A 22,569-nucleotide genomic window follows, 5' to 3' on the forward strand; every position below is an offset into this window, starting at 1 on the left:
CATGGAGGCTCTAAGAGCCAGCAGTACAATTATTTCCACCACCACTCACTGCCTCCCACTACCAACCTAAAGGTACACTGTGGGTTCCATTCCTTTCCTTGCACTCATGCACAAGAGCTGTTTTCCTGTCTCTCAACCTCTGATGAAACAGTACCTTTGCCCTGGCTGTTAAAGAAGGTAGGCAGGGAGCATTTTAAAATGCCCCAGAACATGTGTTCACTCAAAGTAAAAGACTGGGAAATCAGCAATGAGACATCATGATGAAAACAGAGCAAGGCTCCCTTTCCATCAAAGAAAGCTATTAACAGTAACCTAGAAGCTTAAAGAGTCCATGCCAATAGTAGGTCTGATATTTTCAACTACCCCAGTTTTTCAGAGTGACATTCAGGGGGAGACTGAGTCACTGATAGAGTAAGCAATATAATAAGCTGAGGTTATATCCATACACAAACTAATTGGGGTGGGGGAGGGAGTCAGGGGAGTCAGGAGGAAGTATAAGCAGATTACATTCAATCGTCTTCCCCCTGATTGGGGGATGGGGGGATAGCCAGTGGGTGTAGCCAGATGGAGGGAGCATAGTGGTTAAGTACGTGGGTGCTGGAGTTAGTCTCACCAGATTCACAATCTGCTTAGCTGTTGTGTAACGTGGGGCAAGTTACTAAATCTTGCTAAAAGCCTCAATTCCTCATCTGTAAAGGACAGTGCTGGACATAAGAGTAGGTTTTCAATACATGTCAGCTATTATCATTTTTAAACTGGCTGCTCTTAACCATCCTGGCTTCACAAATACTAATAGTTAATATTGCATTTGCATGTGAGCTCCTAATACTCCTTCAGAATACAGTTGAAATTTTAGTCAGTGCCAAATAGCTGATTTCGGATGAGAAATAACTGGCAACATTCCTTCTGGAAACCATAAAGCACTTTCCTTAAAGATTACACCACTTGCAAATATTTTGATTGTATTATTCCACAGTGTCTTACTGATATTGACAGGTGGTTGTCATTTTTTTTTAATCTGAAATTTATGTCCTTCATAAAATGTTGATAGAACTGCTAAGCAGCCGAGTCCAAGTCCTTCCAGACAAATGCTCCCCCTGCTGACTTTCTCTTGGAGCTGCATGAACAGCTGAGGTCTAGCCATGTTGAAGACGTGAGAGGGAATTACAACAGAAAAAAAAAAATGTAAAGAACAGACTAACTTGAACTTAATTACTGTATACAGACTATTCCAAGGGCATTATTCTCCAGTTAAGCTTTCAAGGTATCAAATATTTTGGAGAAGCAGGCAGGGCATCTGTCCAGGTTAGTTGACAGATAGATTCCCCTTTAAAATGGAAAGTATGTGCAAAAAAATAAAATATACCAAGGGTAAAAAAATGAATGGGATCAAAGACAACAGGGGTTGGGGGCCCTATTTAAAGCAATATCCTTTCCTTTGCTGATGTATGACCAGTATCTTCATCCTACTGCAAATTCACTTCAAAGCAGTAGTGATGTGGTAATAAATTAATTGTAATAGCAGGATTTTTATTACAACTATTTCATGACTTTTCTGGCTGAAAGCCATATTTTTCAGTCTTTAAGAGACAGTTTGTTATTCCCCATCAAAGAAGACTGTAAGAGCCAAAGATTGATTCTGTACATTAAAAAAAAAAATCTGTCATAGACATAGCATTGAATGGAGTGTGGAAATGATGTATGGATACTATTTCCCCATTTCTATGTGGATATTCACCAAAATCCTCCATGATTATCAGTCTATCATGATATTAACCACGTAATTTACAAAATCAATAGCCATGTGGACAATAAGCCATGAAAATGACCATTTTGCTTTTAAGTTTATTTTCAGTCATGTCAACAGCCAATTTCAGCTGAGTCCTATAGATCAACCACAGGACTGTCTGCATCAGCTATTAAGACAGCCAAAATAACCAGATTATGATGTGCAGGCTTGATTTTAGATCACATAGACACAGTCATAGTCCATTAGCCTCAATAGAATGGCACAAGGGTAATTTCCATAAATTACTGTGTTGTTTTCCACATTTCAAGTAGACAATACATAAACTACCATTAGTATTCACAGCAGAAGACTACACCCTTTTCCATACCAAACCATGATTCTGGAAATACTCCCAAATCAGTTTTTGCCTTGGTCTCAGTAAAACCCTATCATCCCAAATAAGGATGACATTCACAGTTCCATTCCAAATGAATAAAAGATAATAAACAATAATTACCCAAACGCATTTGCTTTTCCTACAACTATATTTCTCAGTGTTTGTAGGAAAATTCCTCCTTTAATTTACGCATGATTCTGGATTTTCTTATACAAAATATGAGTACTTTATACTACAAAAATATGAGCATGTCTTTCCTATTGTGCAAGTATAGATGATTTATTTCCTATTTTTCCTTTCTGTACCTCAGTTTCTTTATCTGTAGAATGCCTCCCTTTTCTTATCTGTAAACTATTGCCGAAGCATAGGGGTAGAAGATTAAAAGTGACACATGTAAACAATTACAAGAGTCTGGCACACAGGGGAGTGCTCCTTAAATGTTAGCAATTATTATCATTTTTATTACACTATTACTACGAATTCTACTTTGAGCATTCATCTTTTATACAGTAAAAGAGGATGCAGTATCAGACTGGCCCAGCATAGATGAAATGTATACGGCAGCAATGGGGAAAGACTATAAAAGGTTCAAATTCATAATTGAAATAGTCTGTATACTTTTAGCATTCAGAAATATGACACCTTCTTTCTGACTCATCCAGATGTCTTTACCTCTTCTGACTAAAAGGGAAATGTTCCTAGGTGAATGAGAGGATAACTATTAGCTAGGGAAAATCTGTGGCAAAGCATATTTGCACATCTGAAAAGCTAAAAGTGATTATGTTCAGAAATAAATAAGGGTCATTTAAGCATTCTGGGCCCAACAGGAATTACATGCTTTAAAAATGCAAGTAGTTTTGTTACAATTAATCAAGAAAGAATATTATGGCTCAAAACACCTGCCAAAATTAGTTGATTAGAGTGTAAAACCTAAAACAACTGAATTTTCCACAGCCTAAAAAAGGTTATTTAGGGACACAAGAATTTAAATTTGCTTTAAAGTGGTAAAATGTGAGTACAGACAGAGAAGTGCTTGACTTGCCAGCTTTCAGCCCAGAACTGCCCTCTTCCCACAGAGCCTGGAGATGAGCCAGGCTCCTACGCTTATTCTTGACTCTATGACAGAGTGGGTTCTTTTGCTGGGAGCTTTTCTGGGCATGAGAGAACACAGCTTAACCAGGATACAGCTCCACCACAGAACAGAACTATCCTAAGTATAACGTGGCAATGTTTTTACAAAACCTAGGGACCAGATTTCATTTCTGCAGACAGAGCCAGCCTTCAGCAGCATCGCCAAGGGGATGAGGTTCCCCCTAACCCATCACTGAGCATTCAGTACCCTCACACTGCCCCTAACTTCCCACAAACCCTTTCCCTGAATAGCACTCACAAGGCAGGACCATGATTTCCAACCTTACTTGTACAAGAGCTTTACAAAAATGCTTCTGCTTAGGTCCAACCCCCAGAGATTTTGATTGGATTGGTCTAGGGTGGAGCCTAGGATTTTTTTTTTTTTTTGGTTGTTTTATTTTGTGTCAAATTCCCCAGATGGTATTGATGTGCAGGCTGAGTTGAGAATCACCAATGGAGAAGAACAATATTTCTCAGTTTGTTCTACAGACCACTGCAATCACCAGTGAGGCTTAAGAAGTATAGATTTTTGAGCCCTCAGATACTCTGAATCTGCATTTTAACAAATACCCCAAGTATTGCCAATGCAGAGTTATGTTTCAGGACAAAATTTCCCTTATTAAAACTTCCTCATCTTTGGGAGTTCCCGTTGTGGCACAGCGGAAATGAATCAGACTAGGAACCATGAGGTTGTGGGTTCGATCCCTGGCCTTGCTCAGTGGGTTAAGGATCCGGCATTGCCGTAAGCTGTGTGTGTGTCACAGACGTGGCTTGGATCTGGTGTTGCTGTGGCTCTGGTGCAGACCGGCGGTTACAGCTCCAATTGGACCCCTAGCCTGGGAACCTCCAGATGCCTTGGGAAGCAGCCCTAGAAAAGGTAAAAAGACAAAAAAATAAATTAAATAAATAAATAAACTTCCTCATCTTCTGTCCCATTCTCCACTGATTTGGATAGATGAATCCAGGGTAATATGGTAATGGGTGCTGTTGAAGTGAAGTGTTACATTCTGACCAAGCCTCCTGAAAAAAACACAGTGAATAATTCCAACAGTAGAATTTCTAAGGCAGACCAGGGAAGACGGCTCTGTTTTGGTTATTTCGGTGGGCAAGGTAGGGTACAGAAGAGACAAAACTTTTAGTGCTTCTCAAATCCTATTACACAAGTAGTTTCCTACTTCACATGGGGCCTGTCTTAGGTCCTTAGTCTCAGTCCATAAAAGGAAAGAGTTTCAATCCCCACTAATCATTTATAGGAAGACAATTAATAGCTATTATCTTCTGGGCCCTTGCCTTATGGATGACCAATAGCACAGAATGGCAATGTCTATATTAAATTTATTAAACGTAGTCAATAGTGCTCATTTATTAGCACCTACCCTTTTCTCTTCAAATATGTAAAGGTTTTTGACTCTGTGTTTCTCCCATGACATCACCCTACATCAGTGTCTTTCAAAGTTGACTGCACACTATAATCACCTGGAGAGATTTTTTAAAAAATATATGTCTGGGTCCCACCTCTTGGGTTCTGATTTCATTGATCTTGGCTGGCCTCAGCATGAGAGTTGTTTTTTGTTTTTTGTTATGTTTTGTTTTTAAGATCCAAGGTGATTTTAATGTACAGGCAAGGCTGGGAACCACTTGACTTCAAGGAAACAGAGCAGTCTTCCACAGGTGCCAGCCAGGCTCATAGGAAGCGACTAGGATGAGTACATCTAAGCAGGGGCTGGTACAAAGAAGATATTTTTTCCTGTGATTAAATAAACAGTCTTGCTTTGAAACTTGTATAGGCCTGAAGAACATCATGCATGCACCATTATCACATGACATCTCAACATGGGGTGTTGCTGTTAACGTGTTACTTCTATTTGACATGTTAATTCCCCAACATCATTGACCTCCCTCTTTCATCAGCTGCACTGAACCCATTCCTCTTTCCAAAAATAAAGATGACGATTTCTTCAACTGAAATCCAACCCCTCTGGGTCTGGATTGTTTTTTGCAGATCGCTCTCCGGACGCATTGTTGGAGGGGTTTGGTGGTTCTTCACCCTGATCATAATTTCTTCCTATACTGCCAATCTTGCTGCTTTCCTGACTGTGGAGAGGATGGTTTCTCCCATAGAGAGTGCTGAAGACTTAGCTAAGCAGACTGAAATTGCATATGGGACCCTGGACTCCGGCTCAACAAAAGAATTTTTCAGAGTAAGTGCTTTACAGTTAACTGGGCCTGCTGGTTTCCATCATCTGCTCACAAAGGCAAACTGACAGTGTTTTAAGGGAGGGTTGGGAAAGGGTGGGAATGTTGTCAAAGCAGAGCATCTTAAATACAGTATTTCCTTGGTGACCTGATTCACAGTCCTTTAGAACTAAGACTCATACACAACATCACAAGGGGCAGGTCAAGAGCGCTAAGTTTGAACACATAGGTTTGAATCCCAACCCAAACAAAGTGATTGTTTGTCGTTGGGCAAGTCATTTAATTTCTGTTGGCCTTGGTCCCCTTACTTGAAGAATGAGGGAACTAAACTCCTTTTTGGCTTTTACAAAAGCAGTGATTTTATGTATAAGCAACTCGCGGAAGTCAGGTAACTGACTCTAAGAATCTGAGGAGTGATGGACTATAAAATTACATATTCTATTTTAGACATTGGTTTTCTATTGAAATGTATTACAGTTGTTTCAAGTATTCATGTACATGCTGATAATTAATTGTTTTAATTTCTTGAGTAGATTTCTTTCCCCCTCTCTACCCCCACATTGGCCAAATCTTAGTGGGGAAATAGCAAGCTATTCACTAGCAGAAGTTAGTCAAGCATAAACATTGTCAAGGAGAGAGATGAAAGGAGATTGAAGTAGAACATAGAAGGATAATATGATGGACAAACTACTTTTGCATAAAGTCTTAAGATCTTTGCTCTATAGCAACTAGTCTATAAAAAAGGCTACCAATGGAATGTTTAAGAACCCAACCGTATTTTCAGTTGCCCCAACCAGGAAAATATGGTGGTTTCAGTGAGAAAATGGATGCATTCTATACATACCACTGCCTGCTACTCCAACCCATGTAACTGGTTGTAGAAATGATCCAGAAGTCACTTGTATAGTAGGTAGAGAAGAAAACTTTAGCCATCCACTCCAACCAATAATCAAATTATTGGATGGCAGGTACAATTACTGATTTTCCTCAAAGATTCACAGTAAACAAATATTGGTTCTAACCAGCCTGTTTTAAGAAATCATTAAAACTTACGGATATCACAGTTGATATTTTTCAACATTTTTTTTGGTCTTTTTGTCTTTTTAGGGCCGCACGCACGGCACATGGAGGGTCCAAGGCTAGGGGTCTAATTGGAGCTGAAGCTGCCGGTCTACACCACAGCAACGGCAGATCCAAGCCATGTCTGTGATCTACACCACAGTTCATGGCAATGCTGGATCCTTAACCCACTGAGCAAGGCCAGGGATCAAACCCACAACCTCATGGTTCCTAGTCCAATTCATTTCCACTGCACCATGAGGGGAACTCCTATTTCAACATTCTTATCATGGGATTTGTCCAATTGTTTCATGGGACACCAGGAGGAGTGTGTTTCTTGAAATTATAGTAATAGCTGAAAAAGGTTGGTCCTGAGACCTTTTCAAGAATTCTTATTAGCTCAGGATTTCCTTAACTCACCTCTACCACTGTTTATTGGGAGGCTTATAATCCCCAACCAGTGAAAGGGACCCAGTCTTAGAAGAATCAAAATGATATGAAGATCCTCTGGAACTGACCTGGCCTTGACCCTCACTATGATGACAGTTCCAGAAGCTTATCTGGGACTAATCCCCTGCCCTCATGAAATCACTTACACATTTCAAGGCAGTAAGCCAGGGATTTCCATCTGCTGGGTAGTCAGCACATAATCAGCTCCATGGAAATTTGGTTTGGTATCCACCTTCAGCAAAGCTGATGTTGGCCATCCCAAAAGGCATCAAGTTGCTGTAAGAAGTAATTGACCACTTAAGCTATCAAGACACAAGACTTGGACCCTCCAGTAAGGGTTACTTGTTCCACTGGAAAGTATTTCTCCTTCAACAACGATTAGAAATTAGGAAGGTGTGCGTTAAATGGTAATCAATAGGTGGCATCAATTCCCATTAAGCTTTCAAAGGCCATTCATCCATATTGCAGGCAAAAGAGGCTCTCTGGGAAGATTTATTAGCACGAAGGCTTAAAACTGTGACCAAATAGTCATTGTCCCCATGCCCAGACCCCATCCCCCACACATTTTGTGTCTTTCTTAAAAACTAGGAAAGCATCTATCTACTAATCCATTCGATGAGGGTTTCATTAAAGAGCATCTTATTACCAGAGCCAATTTGAATCAACATTCAATTCTGAGCAAAGCTATTGCCACATTCTAATTGGTTTGCAGTTTCTAGTGCTCACCAATTCCTCCTGAACTTTACAGCCAATGAGTAATTCGTATGGAAATGGAGCTGTTTTGAAAATCTGATTAGAAAAGGAGCTGGATAATTCTAGGTATAAAAAGTGCAAATCATTTTCTAATTCCCACGTGCCACTTTTCTTTTTCCTCAATTGGTTGCCAGTGACAGCATTAAGGACTCTGTGGGGAAGTTCTTTAGGACAGCACACACAAAAGTTGATGATCCAAGAGTGGAACTGAGCAGTATAGGACAATCAGCTCTTAGCCTGCCTGTGCTGAACATGTTATGTAAACCTAACAAAGGGAATGCTTTCGATTCATATACCAGAGGGGGGCCCAACCAATTGTTCTCCAAGCCATTTGTCTACTCAATGTCCTTTACTCTACCCCTCCTTGAACCACATAAATCAGAGAAGGCAGACAGCAAAAATAGATCTTCTCCTATGCAGGGACTTAACTGCCATAGCATGTCACTTTCTCCTCAACACTCCATGATCTCAAAGCAATTTTAAGAACAGTAACTCCACATACAAAAAATAGTGAGGACCCCTGACAGCCTGCCTTCTGAACTTGAGAGGATAAAACAAGATCACATGCAACATTTACAAACATAACATGAGCTCCTTTCTTCCATTCTCACTCCATATTAAAACCACAGGGACTAAAGAGTAATACCATAAAACAGCCTGGGGCCAGCCCTCTAGTTCTTCCACTAAGAGACAAATAAATAAAATAAAATTCCTTTCTAATTGCCCTGCAGACATTTTTGCCTGTCCTGGGTAAGGCTGCAATTAAAATGATGATGTCTTTAAATGATTCTTTTGTTTCTCTCATTTTCTGAGCTATCCTTAGCTGTTATCTTAACAATCAACATAAAATCACAGGGACCTGTTCCTTAAGGAAAGGCAGGGAGGGACTGAGCAAGAATGCATGCAGCTAGAAGAGACATCTGAAATATTACCATCAACCTTCTTGACTTGAAAACTGATTTCCTTAGACAGAAGCTCCAAAACTAAATGTCCCAACCAGAGGAGGATGCACCCTTGCTAAAAAACAAGTCGACAGCTTCATTGTCATTGCCCAGAGAAACGCCACTATGATTTGGAAAACTGCACCGAAATGATCATTCTCCACCAGGTTTTGAAAATTTAACCTGAGACAGATTCATGTTAAAAAAGTGTCAGTGGGAGAAAAAGCAATTCCAAATTTCTCTCTGCCCTCAGACTCCTAGAAATATTAGAAGTCAACTACAATGCTTGATTTCTTTTCCAGACACTTGGCTATATGCCCACTGAACATAGTTCAGGGAATAAAAGGAGATTGCTTTTTTAAATGAAATGTTAATGCTAATTTAAAATGCTTTAGGAAAATAAAATTTTTTTGTCTTTGTGTCTTTTTAGAGCTATACCCGTGGCATATGGAGGTTCCCAATCTAGGGGTCCAATTGGAGCTGTAGTCGCCAGCCTATGCCACAGCCACAGCAACTCAGGATCTGAGCTACATCTGTAACCTACATCACAGCTCGCAGCAATGCCAGATCCTTAACCCACTGAGTGAGGCCAGGGATCAAACCTGAGGCCTCGCGGATGCTAGTCAGGTTCATTAACCGCTGAGCCACAATGGGAACCCCAAGAAAATATATATTAATGGAAAGGAGTGGGAAGAAACTGACTTGCTCCACTGCCCCAGGCAGGACAGAGATTTGAACTTCATCTAGAGGCCACTGAGGGAACTGCCCTGTCTTCTGAGTTGCAGACACTGTAAGCCCCACAGAGCACAGTTGAACTGCTCATGGATAATGTTTTGTCTCAATATTAGACTCTGTCACTCTTGTCAGTGGTCACTTCATCTTTTAATTTTTTAAAAATGTAGGCAGCAAAAAGAAGAACGCTACCAAATTGATTTGGGAAGTAGTCCTTCTAAGGGTATTTGTGTTCTGCTTCTATTCTCTCTCTCTCTCTCTCTCTCACACACACACACACACACATGCACGCATGCACATGCACACTCACTTGCATGCATGCGTTTTCAATTGGAGTCCACATTTCAACAGCTAAATACAGGGTTTTTGAAGTATATGGGGAAAGAAGAACAATCTCTCCACAAATGTACCTATGCTGAGTATGTTGACATTTGGACATGATCAAGAAAATGAACCACTGGAGTTTCCATTGTGGCTCAGTGGGTTAAGGACCCAACATTGCCTCTGTGAGGATGCAGGTTTGATATCTGGCCTTACTCAGTGGGTTAAGGATCCAGTGTTACTGCAAGCCTTGGTGTGGGCCGCAAATGCATCTCAGATCTGGCATTGCTGTGGCTGTGGTGTAGGCCGGCAGCTGTAGCTCTGATTTGACCCCTAGCCTGGGAACTTCCATATGCCGCAGGCGCAGTCCTAAAACGAAGGAAGGAAAGAAAGAAAGGAAAAGAAAAGAAAGAAAATGAACCATTCATCTTTAAATTTTATTACAACAGATCTCCCTTACCCATTAACCCATCCCCTTGCCTTAAGAAACACGTTAAAATGTAAAAATAATTTTGTTACAAATTTTCTCACCAAGTACAATGATGAATTTGAGATATTGACACTGTCCCTGGATGACTGCAACCAAATTTAATTAGTATGAAGACATATAGGATATGACCAAATGTTTGAGGACACAGCCAAACCACACACTAGGGAACAGATAAGAGCATCAATAGGAGATGAGTTGATACCAAGGAATGGTGGGTCAGAGACATTTACTGTATGTATTATTTGACATTCTTTTCTTTTTCAGCTGCATCCATGGCATATGGAAGTTCCTGGGCCAGAGATTGAATCCGAGCCACAGCTGAGACCTATGCCACAGCTGTAGCAATGACAGATCCTTAACCCACAGTGCTGGGTTGGGGATTGAACCCACACCACCACAGAGACAACGCCAGATCATTGGCCTGCTGTGCCACAGCTGGAAATCCTATTTGACAATTTTTTAAGAAATTTGGTTTTTTAATTTTGATGTGGCTGTTTTGATGCTGTCTTATCCCCCCCAAAATATCTTATTTTCCTGGGTCATATAATACATTACACAGTAAGACTCATAGAGCTTATAGGTCAAGACTGGCGGTAGAGCAGCAGGTACAATGTGAGAATGCTAAGGCCTGGCCAAACAGGCCTCTCAAAGGGGGAATGATTCATTCAGACAGCTGCTAGTCTTTCCCATCCCTCAGCAGCCACGGTCTGTGGTTCCCTAGATCTTCCTTGCAGGCAAGTCTCAAGCGGAAAGGAAAGGACACTCCCCAAGGAAGTAGATGCTGACCTGACTGCAATGCACACAACACACCTGATACCGCTTTTCAAGAGAAAGGGGAAAATGTGGCAATGAAGACAGGCTAATAATAATGCCCTAGATTCTATTACTTATTCATCACTCTCAATAACTCTTTTTTTTTTTTTTTTGGTGCCTTCTTTGTGCCAAGCTCCAGGCTAAGCACTGAAGAGCCATCTCTATAAAAGAAATTAAATTTCTACCTTTTGCCAAATCACATGAAAATACCAAGATAGGCTTTTCTCATCATATTTAGAGGTTATTTGGGGGAACTGAGTGACATAAAATATAGGCATCTCAGAGAACTAGATTATCATCCCTCCAGGGCAGCTAATGGTGTTTATTTCTATGGAGTTAGTTCCCCGCTTGTGCCAGTCTCTGGGTATGCTTCCTGGTGAATAACAGTAGGGTTAATGTTTCTCTATAACCCCAGCAGGAAGGTCAAGCTAAGTGATGAATAAAACAGAAATGGCCTCTACCTTCTGGGAGCTCACAATCTAGTGGGCTGTCAATTTTCAACATATATTCCTATACGTTGCCATATTCTATTTGCACAATCCTGCCATGAACCCAGAACAGGCATTATTACACCTGCTTCAGAGAGGAAACACTTGAGGCAAGATGACGTTGTGGCTTGCTGAAAGTCACTTAGCTCAACAGGGACAAACTAGAATTCTGAGACCAGGTTGGGCCTCTTTCCATTCCATCTCAGTGCCTTTCTGGTGTGAGTATTCATAAAAACGTGGGGTATTATGCATGAGTCAAGCCTCTAGGGCAGCACACGTTAAAGCATCTATATCACCTCCTGGTTGATCTTTGTTTTTATTTCCCCTAATGGATCAATTAGAAAAGGAAATCTATACACACTTTTAAATGCCATTTTCCCCTGCCTTGACAATCTCAAAAGGATCCAAGATAAGGCAAAGAAAAGGAAGACATCCATAAAACCAGATTGAATACCACAAATGCAGCAAATCTCTATTATTCATGGCTCATTATAGCTTCTGATATAACAAGGGTTATGTCATGAGGTGGATAAAACTGGAAAGAATAAGAAAAGATGAAAATGATTTCTAGTTCCACATCCATTTATGACATTCTTGTTCTTCTTTGGGTAAGGGGTATTTGGTCTCAGTTTCCCCATCTCTCAAGGGGACTATTCCCTGTTCTACCCTCCTTATGGGGTTGGTAAGAGGATAATATCACAAAAAGCTCTTTAATGGTATGAAAGGGTCTACAAATCCCAGGAGTCTTTATGAATTGGGCCCAACAACAGAGTAATTGAAGCATAGAGACTGTCCAAATAAAGCTCTGTGGAGATGTGAGGAACTGGTACTTCTCGAAAAGAAAAGAATCCCTGCTTGCTCAATGGAAGAGAGGTGGGGTTTTTTCCTGACTTTGGGAGGAGACAAAAAGCTCAGGTATATCCTTCCCCATCCTCTTGATCCCATTCCTACCCCTACTGTAAAATCTGACTGCTGACCTCATCTCTTAGTCCATCTTTAGTCATTCCATTGTCATCTACAGATTCAATAACTTCAACTTGCACAATTTAAAGCTGCCCTTGAAGACCACCTAGACACTTCAGGTGCTTCCAAGGTGACACACAGGCCATCTGTCCAAAATAACCAACCATATGGATTTCATTAGCCTGTCTCCTTTAGTCCTCTCAGGTAACCTACTTGCTTATGAGAGCATTTCACAGTTCAGAAAGCCTAAGGGGGTTAAGCCTTCATTCTCTTTGAGGCTGCCAACTCTCTCAGACCACACCAGGATAATTAACATCACACAGGACTCCAGGAGAACTGTGAATTCTTTTTTTTTTTTTTTTTTTTTTTTTTTTTTGTCTTTTTCTAGGGCCACACCTGTGGCAGGTGGAGATTCCCAAGCAGCTGTGAATTCTTAAACCCTTATCCCTAGAGGAACTCATCTCTGGACCACACTTGCTTTTCTTATTTGACAAAGTGAAATCACCTGATAGCCTTCCAGTTAGAGGATGGGAGCCCATCTGTTCAATTAGACTTTCCTTGAGTTCACCCGGCAAGCCTACAGAGGTTGATTATTTACAATCCCTTTTCATCACAATAAGAAGTTGAAATACTTGACCATAAGGATGACCTAAAATTTCAACTTACTGAAACTCAACTCACAAAAACATGTAATTAACTGGAATGCTTGGTTTCGATTCACTTTTGAAAGATAAAGAAACTCACATAAAGAAAACCTTGATACGAATTTTTTTTTCTAAAAGGCTACTAGGTGATGCCCTGTGGTTAGATTCATTCCAGTCTTCAACATCTTCTCCATTTTCAATCAGTGTATACAGAAATATTGAGTGTCTACAGTACTAAGTTAGGCACCAGGGATGCAGTAGAGGAAACATGACAGAATCCCTACCTTCAAGGAGCTCACATTCTGTTGGAAGGAGACAAACAGTTAAGCATGTAAACAATTATACAAGATAATTTGGGAGTTCCCGTCGTGGCGCAGTGGTTAACGAATCCAACTAGGAACCATGAGGTTGTGGGTTCGGTCCCTGGCCTTGCTCAGTGGGTTGGGGATCCGGCATTGCCATGAGCTGTGCTGTAGGTTGCAGACGAGACTCAGATCACGCGTTGCTGTGGCTCTGGCGTAGGCCGGTGGCTCTGGCATGGGCTGGTGGCTACAGCTCCGATTGGACCCCTAGCCTGGGAAACTCCATATGCCACGAGAGCGGTCCAAGAAATGGCAAAAAGACAAAAAAAAGATAATTTGGAGGTACCAGTAAGTGCTCTGCATATTATGATAGAGAATGACTTAGAGAAAGGACTGTTTTAACTGGGAGCTTTGGGAGAGAATGGCTCAGGGAGAGCCTCTTTAAGGAGGTAACACTTAAAGACTTGAATGATAAGAGTTAGCCATGTGAAAATATGATGGAAGAGTATTCCAAACAGAAGGAATAAGAAGTGCAAAGGTCCTGGGGCAGGAACAATCCTGGCATGTGTAATGGACAGGAAGATGACCAGATTGCCTAAAGAATGGAATTTCATGCTAGAGTTTAGTGATGGACATTGTGTAAAGTGGTCAGATTTGGGATATATTTTGGAGATAAGAGTCACAGAATTTGCTGATGGATTACAGAACATTTGTGAGCAAAGTGGAAGAGCCCAGATTTTTGGCTTTTCTTTTTAGTGGTCACTAAATGAAATCTATAAGTCCTACATTCTTTGACACAAGGATACTTGTAGTAACTGCAAACAATTATAGTAACAAAGTAAACTGTAGTTAACAATGGTTGAAAAGGTACAAATACACTAGGACTTGTTAGGAAATTTTTCCAAGTGGGAAAACAAAAGGTCTTAAAGTTAATCATCAAAACATTTTAGAAATCTAGAATCCCCCTGATGATGCATGCCTTTACTGTGTCTTATTGTGATCTTCTTAGAAGATGGTTTGATAGTAGGGGTATAATTTCACAAATGAAAACTCCATTTTGCAAAAACATAATTTTCTTTATATTCCTATTACTGGTACCTAATTCTTGCCACATGACAGAAAAGATATACCCAGATAAATTCAGGCAAATTTAGTGATTTCCTAGTCATTTCAGGATTTTTCACTCCCTGTTCCCTGGGATAATATCCAAGTTCCAGGGAGTTTACATGGTGTCATGGCATCAGGGGCAGCCATCTAACCCCAGATCATCAGGATCACTTCCAGGCATCCACTGAGCTGTACCATCCAGTTTGGATGTCAAGTAGTCTTCCCCCCGCACGCATACACACACACACACACACACACACACAAACACTGACATTTGTAGGGCTACTGAAATAGTCTCTTCCTTTCCTTCCACCAGTCTGGGGACAACTCCTTCCTCCTAGAGACCTTATGTAGCTATTGCTGTTCTATGATACCAGCACCAAGCTAGCTGTGGGCTGTTCTCTTCTATTTATTATCCCTATGCTAAACCCCAGGAAGGGAAGCCTCATTATTTCTGCCATGGGAGTCCCATCCTCCCTCCCCCTTTTGGAGAGGCGGAGGTGAGGGTGGGAGGAGAGGGGACAGGGCACAGAGACATTTCTCAGAGGTGTATAGCCCAGTCTGACTTCTCTTATACTCCTCTCTGCCTCAGCTCTTATCTGGCCCCCAAGGGAAGCTAGTCAGGCTCTTTATTCATCAGCTTTCTAATTTATTGAGTATGGTATAATCTTCACATTGGAATTTGGAAACTCAAAAACCTTTCTTTTTTAATCAAAAACTTGGTTCTTACTAATCTAAAATTTGGCTTTCAAGATAATAAAGACACATTTCACCCACTTATGTACCATTCAATGAGTTTTGGTATATTACATTACTTTTAATTATAAATATATATATATAATTTGCCATTTTAACCATTTTTTAAAATTAATTTTGTTTTCTGCACCCAGGCATATGGAAGATTCTGAGCCAGGGATTGAATCCAAGCCACAGCTGCAACCTATGTCATAGCTGCGGCAACACTGGATCTGTAACCCACTGTGCCAGGTCAGGGATTAAACCCATGCCTCAGCAGCAACCCGAGCCACTGCAGAAACAGTGCCAGATCCTTAACCCACTATGCCACAGTGAGAACTCCTTAACCGTTTTTTTAGATGAGCAGGTGAGGAATTTTATATACATAATATTTATTACATATCTATATACCTATTATGTTTCCTCTCTGGTATCATATAGGTGATCTTTTACAGCCAAACTAATTTATAACTATGTTAAAGACACTTAACCATGGTGATCATCTCACAATATATAAAAATACCGAATTAGTACACTGTACATCTGAAACTAATGTTGTATGTTAATTATACTTTAGTAAGAAAATAATAGTAAAGCCAAACAGGACCTTAGTCACTGATCACTCCAATGAAAGAATGTTATACTGCAGATTCAGTTCAAGTCAGATTCTGAGTCAGTGAGAACCAGGCCTAGAGTTCCCTGGTGGCTCAGCAGGTTAAGGATCTTGTGCTGTCACTGCAGTGGCTCAGGTCACTGCTGTGGCACAGGTTCAATCCCTGCCCTAAGAACTTCCACTTGCTGTGGGCGCAGCCAAAAAATAATGAGATCCAGGCCTGATGATTAATTTAGGGCCCCATCACCACTTTGTTTTGGGCTCTCAAATTAGTCTTGCTGCCCTATGTATGATAGGCTCCCACATTTCCCTAAAGATACACAGCTTTTCCCTAAATTTGGAGTTTCTAACAAGTTTCCACAATAAAATATGTGTTCCAAATTAAGTTTACAAGAAACCCCAAATATAAAACTTAAACTCAGAGCTACGATACAGATGGAGAACAATGCAATGTCTACTCAGCCTCTGTCTGATCCCTCTGAGATAATTCTGCAGAATTATAAGTAAATAAAGACCTTGAAACTACTCATTAAATCAGGATCTCTAGTTCTTATCACTGGGATTCACACTCAACCAGTGACCCCTGACCATTTGGTTGGCAAGACCTGAGGTCTTGCCAGAATTCCAATTTAACCCTAGACCCACAGCACAAGAGGCCATCTGGCTATGAGAGTCACCCTTGCACCCTGCATCTTCTGCTGCCAGGTAGGTCCTTCTCATCAAATCCAACCCCTTGAATGTTGATATCAGCTTGGGTCCATCCTGATTTTACCACATATTTTAGACACAGCACTTAAGCTCTACATTAATTTTCTATTTTTACAAAACAAATTACTATAAACTTAGTGGTTTAAAACAATAGAGTTCCCTTGTGGCACGGCAGGTTAAGTATCCAGTGTTGTCACTGCTATAGTGCGGGTTCAATCCCTGGCCCAGGAACTTCCAAATGCTGCAGGTGCAGCCAAAAAAAAACAATAAAAATAAAACAATATATATTTATTATCTCACTACAACCATGGGTCAGGAACCAGGCATGTTTTAGCTGAGTCTTCTACCAAGAATCTCATAAGGCTGACATTAAGGTGTCCCCTGGCTACATACTCATTTAGAGACTGAATTAGGGAAAGGCTTACTTCAAAGTTCCCTCAGGTTGTTTGCAGAATTTATTTCCTTTTAGGACTAGGACGTGTTCCATTGTCATGCCAGCTGTTGTCCAGGCATCACTCTCAGCTCCTATAAGCCCCTCTCAGGTCCTTGCCACATGCCCTCCCCCCATTTTAGTATCAAATCCCTTTCACACCTCCAATCTCTCTCAATCCCGATTCTATCAGCTAGAGAATATTCTCTGCTTTAGAAAAAATCCTGATTAGGTCAGCCCCAAGTAATTAGTCTCTCTGCCAACTGATCTGTCACTTTAATTACAACTGGCAAATCCCTTCTTCCATGGAACACATCATCATGAAGGTAACACCAGGAGGTAGAGGTCATGGGGGCCATCTTGGAATCCTGCCTACCATATTCTCTAATCTGCCCATTACACATATTCCTGGTCTGTTCTTCTGTATTGGTCAGAAAGATTCATTGTTGTAACAAACTTCAAAATCTTGGCCTAGCATGACAAGGTTATTTCTTTCTCACATCAGAGTCCTTCTAGGTCAGCAGGGGCTCTGTCACTTTAACCATTTTTAAGTTTTTAATTTAGTGGCATTAATTGCATTTACAATATTGTGCAACCATCACCACTGTCTATTTCCAAGATATTATCATCACCTCAAACGGAAACTCCATAAACTTTAATCAATAACTTCCCATTCTCCCACACCCCCAGCCACTAGTAACAACTATTCTACTTTCCATTTCTGTGGATCTATATAGTATCATACAATATTTGTCTTTTTGTGTCTGGCTTATTTCACTTAACATAATGCCTTCAGAGTTCATTGATGTTGTAGCATGTGCCAGACCTTCATTCCTTTTTACAGCTGAACTCATCTATCTATCTATACCACATTTTGCTTATCCATTCATCTTTTAATGGTCACTTGGGTTGTTTACACATTTCGGCTATTGTAAATAATGCTGCAATGAACATTGATGTACAAACATCTGTTCAAACCCCTGCTTTAAATTCCCTTTCGTATTTACCTAGGAGTGGAATTGCTGGATCATGTGCCAATTCTATTTTTTTTTTCTGCTGTAACTTTTTGAAAGTCTATTTTGAAACAAAAGATGAGGGCATTTTCTGTTCTGTTTTCTTCCTATTCCTGTTCGAACAATCCTAATCTTCTCTTAGGCCACTGATGCCCGTGTCCCAGTAGAAAGGGGGTCACTGAGTATCTGATGTTGGGGGCAGAACTTTAGTTAATATCACAAAGTTTTGTCTTGATATATGACTTAAGTCAAGTGGAAGGTATGCATTATGTATGTGTTGAAAATAACCCTAAATTCTTGTCTATACCACACACTACATATATGCACAGGGGAGTCCTTGATATTTTAGCTAGTAGCAAAATTGTAGGGGAACACACTTCCCCTTTCTATGTTTGGGCTGCAACTCTGATACCTCAGCAAGACTGCACTAGAATGCAGGTGATGGATGGCAGAACGCAACTCATCTCCCTCCTGTTCTAAATGGTTTAGAATGTTACCTGTTTGAAGGGACTGATTCAGATAGAGATGATCAATTGCATTTCTTTCTAGTTCTGATTGTAGGTATTCATCTGTATGTTATCCTCAAAACTCATCTCCTATCTCCTTGGTGCCCTAAATGAAGATGCTCCTGAAGGTAGTGAGCTGATACACCTAGAAAAACCTGCATTTCAAAGCTGATTCTTACTTCCCAGTTTTATCAAAATTCTATCTCACTCTCAATTTTATTTCGCTTGAGTCTGTGGTCCAGATTAGAGACTACTTCTTTCTCTCTTCCTTTTTTTTCTTTTTTTTCCCCATTTTATTTATTTATTTTTATTTTTTTACTCAAATGAATTTATCATATTTGTAGTTGTATAATGATCATAACAATCTGATTTCACAGGATTTCCATCCCACAGCCCAGGCACATCCCCCCACCCCCCATAGAGACTACTTCTTGTATCATTCAGTAACAATGATTCTCAAATTCACTGGGTAAAGAATTCTGTCCTAGATACTGTGGGAATGCATGGGAGTATGCAGGCAATAAAGGAATTAATCAGGAAAGATTTCTGGGAAATGAGGCATTTAAAAAATATTTGGAGACAAAAAAGAATTTAGAAATAGCTCAAAGGGTAGGTAAGAATATATGTGACGAAAACAACAGCAACAAGAAGACAGACCATGGCTTTATATCATGTTAGACTGTGGCCACTATTGACTGAAGAGCTGTTAGTTCTCTGTAGTGTTCACAATAAGATTTGTTTGCACAAAATAGTGTATGTATATATGTTGGGGAAAAAATTATTGCCTTGAAACAGTAGTATCATGGTAGAAATCAATGGACTGCCAAGAGTAAATTGTAAATAGTTGCCTGAGACCAAGGTGCTCTGAGCACTGTCTTATTTCTAGTTTCATAATTCACATCTTGAAGATGAGCTTCATTAAAAAGAACTCCAATGAATGTTTTGCTTTCTTTTAAATGAGTCTGAGGAATCAATTTTGAAAAGCAAAATCCATCTATGCTATGGCAAATAATACCAAATTGAATGAAATACCAAATTGAATGAAAGAACCTTTCATATTTAAAAATGACCCTACTGTATTAGACATTCTTTTATCCAAAATAAAAAGCTCTTTTCCTATGTGATAGTAATAGGGTAATCATGAAGATAATAATCATATTAAAGCCCCTTACACAGAATTTTGAAGTTTAATTTCAAAATATTTGTATCTTGTGTGCTCTCATTCTCGCTCTCGCGCACACACACACACACACACACACACACACATGCAGGTGCACACTGCACACACTCACATGCCCCACAACTTGGGTAATTGGGATTAGCAAATATAATTAAAGCTTATTATGTGTGAAAACACCAGGGATTAAATTGCTCCACTGGCCAGATCCTAAAGGACACTTTTACTTTATTTTCTTGGCCTGGGGTTTCAGGCAATTGTACAAATAAGAAGGTTGAGAATAGCATGATCAATGATGGAGGGGAAGTATAAATAAATTCAAGGAAGCTTAGATAAACTCGTGCAATATGGATCCATGGAAAGTTGTTAAAGGTAAGGGACACCTCCAGATACTTAGCAACATCAAGAGGACAATCCTAGCTTCTCATAGTTCTCTACTGGTCTCATCTTAAAACATTTCTATCTGAAATTGCCCAAAGAGCTGACCGACAGGAACTGATCTACAATTTTTATGAGATTATTTCCCTCATCACAAGAACTATTTAGCCTGAAGAAAATATGCAGCTATAGAATATATTAGGATTATCTTCACATATTTGAAGGGTTGACATTTTAAAGATGAGTTATACTTCTGTGGGGCCCTAATGGACAGAACAAAAATCAAGAGTGGAGATCACAGGGATAGGGATTTTAGCTTACTGTAAAAAGAACATTCTAATAGAGGAATCCAAAAAGAGATTGGGTTGTCTCCATAGATAGTGAGCTGTTCATCTTTGAAGGGCTATAGGCCAAAAATAGGCTAATGGCTATTTGTCAGAGATGTTGAATAGGGGAGTCAATAATCTAATGAATGACTACACTAGACCAGTGTTTTCTACCACCGGTTGAAGAGAAAATCATTTGCAGAGCTATTTTAAAACACAGATTATTGCTTCTCACACCTCCCCCAAGATGTTTATTCCATAGGTTCCATTAAACTGCATTTTTAAACTAGCACCCCAAGTGATTCTGACACAGATGACTAAGAGCCATTCTTCAAAGAACATTTGACGATGCAACGTATAAGAGAATTTCTGCTTTGATGATTTGGATTTGCTTTTTTTCTTTTAATCCTATGTGGGAAAGATGTAAGGAAGAGGCTGGAGGCTGAGCCTGAGGGATGGAGAGAAGTCTGAGTAGAAGAAGTATCTTGAGAGTGATGCCAGCTGACTGGCTGAGTTGCAACCTCCTCCTCTGAGTGTTCCTGTCAGGGTAGGAGAGAAAGTAAGAACAGTCCTCTGACCAACAGGGACTGAAGGGAGATGATTGCTTCAGGGGCTGGAATCTGAGGTTGAGCTGGCACTCAGGTGCAGGGAAGCTCAAGCAGTGGTATCAGGTTGGAGACTGTTGTCAACAAAAAGTTCATGAAAACTCAAAGCAAGAGGGAAATGAGGCTGCAGGGGAATAATACCCAGAAGCCTTGAAATGCTTACAATTTTGAGCTTTTATTCCTATGATCCGTATGACACCCTTCCTTTTATATTTCTAATTTACCGGATGGGGACTAGGTGACCAGCACTGTTGTGTTAATGTCTTCCCAGACCCTTCAGCAAGCCCCATAATTTAAACTTCCTACCCTAGAGGAGTGGATGTGGCCAGGTCCAAGTATTGGTTATCCTACCCTAGAGGAGTGGATGTGGCCAGGTCCAAGTATTGGTTATCAGATTTTCTATCTGTATGACTTAGGTAAGAAGAATTTCTTAGGGAAAAAAAAATGGGACAGAAGTAGTAGACTAGAGCTGGAAACTCCTAGTCCCTCTACAGAGAAGCTCTCTCCTAATTTCCTTTAACTGCCCTTAACTAACTTTCTCTTTCCTTCTTTTACCTGTTGGGTCTTGGGTGCTCAGGGCTGCTGTATTAATGTTTTTACAGAGGCTTCAGAGAACATTTTTACCTCAAATGTCTCTACTTGGAAGATTTTATGGGAACATCCCTAGATGCTAGTCAGCCTGGGAAAACCAAAGCAATAGAACCTGGAAGGAAGTAGGGACACGAGATATTTAATAAAGAGAAAGAAAACAGTGGGACAGGGGGCAGACATTGCTCAGGAGCTTGAAATATCTTGCCAATGTGACAGAAGCTGTCCTACCAGCCTTTCCCCTAACTTTCCCCCATTTAACCTGCAGGGTCTCAGGTGGTTAGGACTGCAGTTCCGGCATTTTTACAGAGGCTTCAGGGAATCCCAAGCTTTAAAATGTCCCAGGCTAGAGAACAGTAGGTAGACAAACAGAAGAGCTGGACTTCACCTGGGGAAGTTCAAGATGAAAATATGGTTGGAAGTTATGGGCAAGGGAAATGTCCTTTAAAATGAGAAGGGGCAGAATGAGAAATGGCAACAAGAGCTTTGAACTCTTGGCCATTAGCCAAAGCTCTCTCATTGTCACATTATCCCTCACTTCCCTCCCTCTTCGTCCATTTCCATGCCTTTTATTATGAGGTCATTCTACAGGCTGGTTACTACTTTTTGGAGGATTCAAGGAGTCTCACACCTCCAAGTTCCCATCCTAGAAGAACTTAGCTGAGTAGACATGAACTCAGTCACCAGGAAGGGCTCAAAATGAAGAGGGCATAAATGCTCTCAGGAAGAGGAATCTACTCTAAAATTGGTACAGAGAGAAAAGATAAACCATGAGTCGGGAAATTCTCACCCTTCAGCAGGGAGCATTTTCTAATGAACCATTCCCTTTTTCTCGCCCTGTTCCCTTTCCCCATTTTACTTGCTGGGACTGGGCACTGGGCAACCAATGCAATTGCATTTGTTTCCTACAGAGTATTAGGGAGACAAGGAGTTCAACCTTCCCCGTGTAGGAGACTGTTGAGTGGCAGAGTGAG

General features: G+C 40.5%; 1 protein-coding gene across 6 annotated transcripts in view; it reads left to right on the forward strand.

The window, feature by feature from the left end:
* GRIA3 (glutamate ionotropic receptor AMPA type subunit 3) overlaps positions 1–22,569 on the forward strand; it is a 281,921-nt gene that overhangs the window by 215,296 nt on the left and 44,056 nt on the right. For all 6 annotated transcript variants that reach the window (XR_002340866.1, XR_002340867.1, XM_003135356.5 and 3 more), the window contains one exon: positions 5,260–5,458. Coding sequence is in view for 4 of the 6 variants with exons in the window: in XM_003135356.5 (XP_003135404.1) it covers positions 5,260–5,458 (199 nt within the window). In the remaining 2 variants the exon portion in view is untranslated. The remainder of the gene's footprint in view (positions 1–5,259; positions 5,459–22,569) is intronic.

Source organism: Sus scrofa, chromosome X (genome assembly GCF_000003025.6).
Source record: "Sus scrofa isolate TJ Tabasco breed Duroc chromosome X, Sscrofa11.1, whole genome shotgun sequence".
NCBI classification, from domain to species: Eukaryota; Metazoa; Chordata; class Mammalia; order Artiodactyla; family Suidae; genus Sus; species Sus scrofa.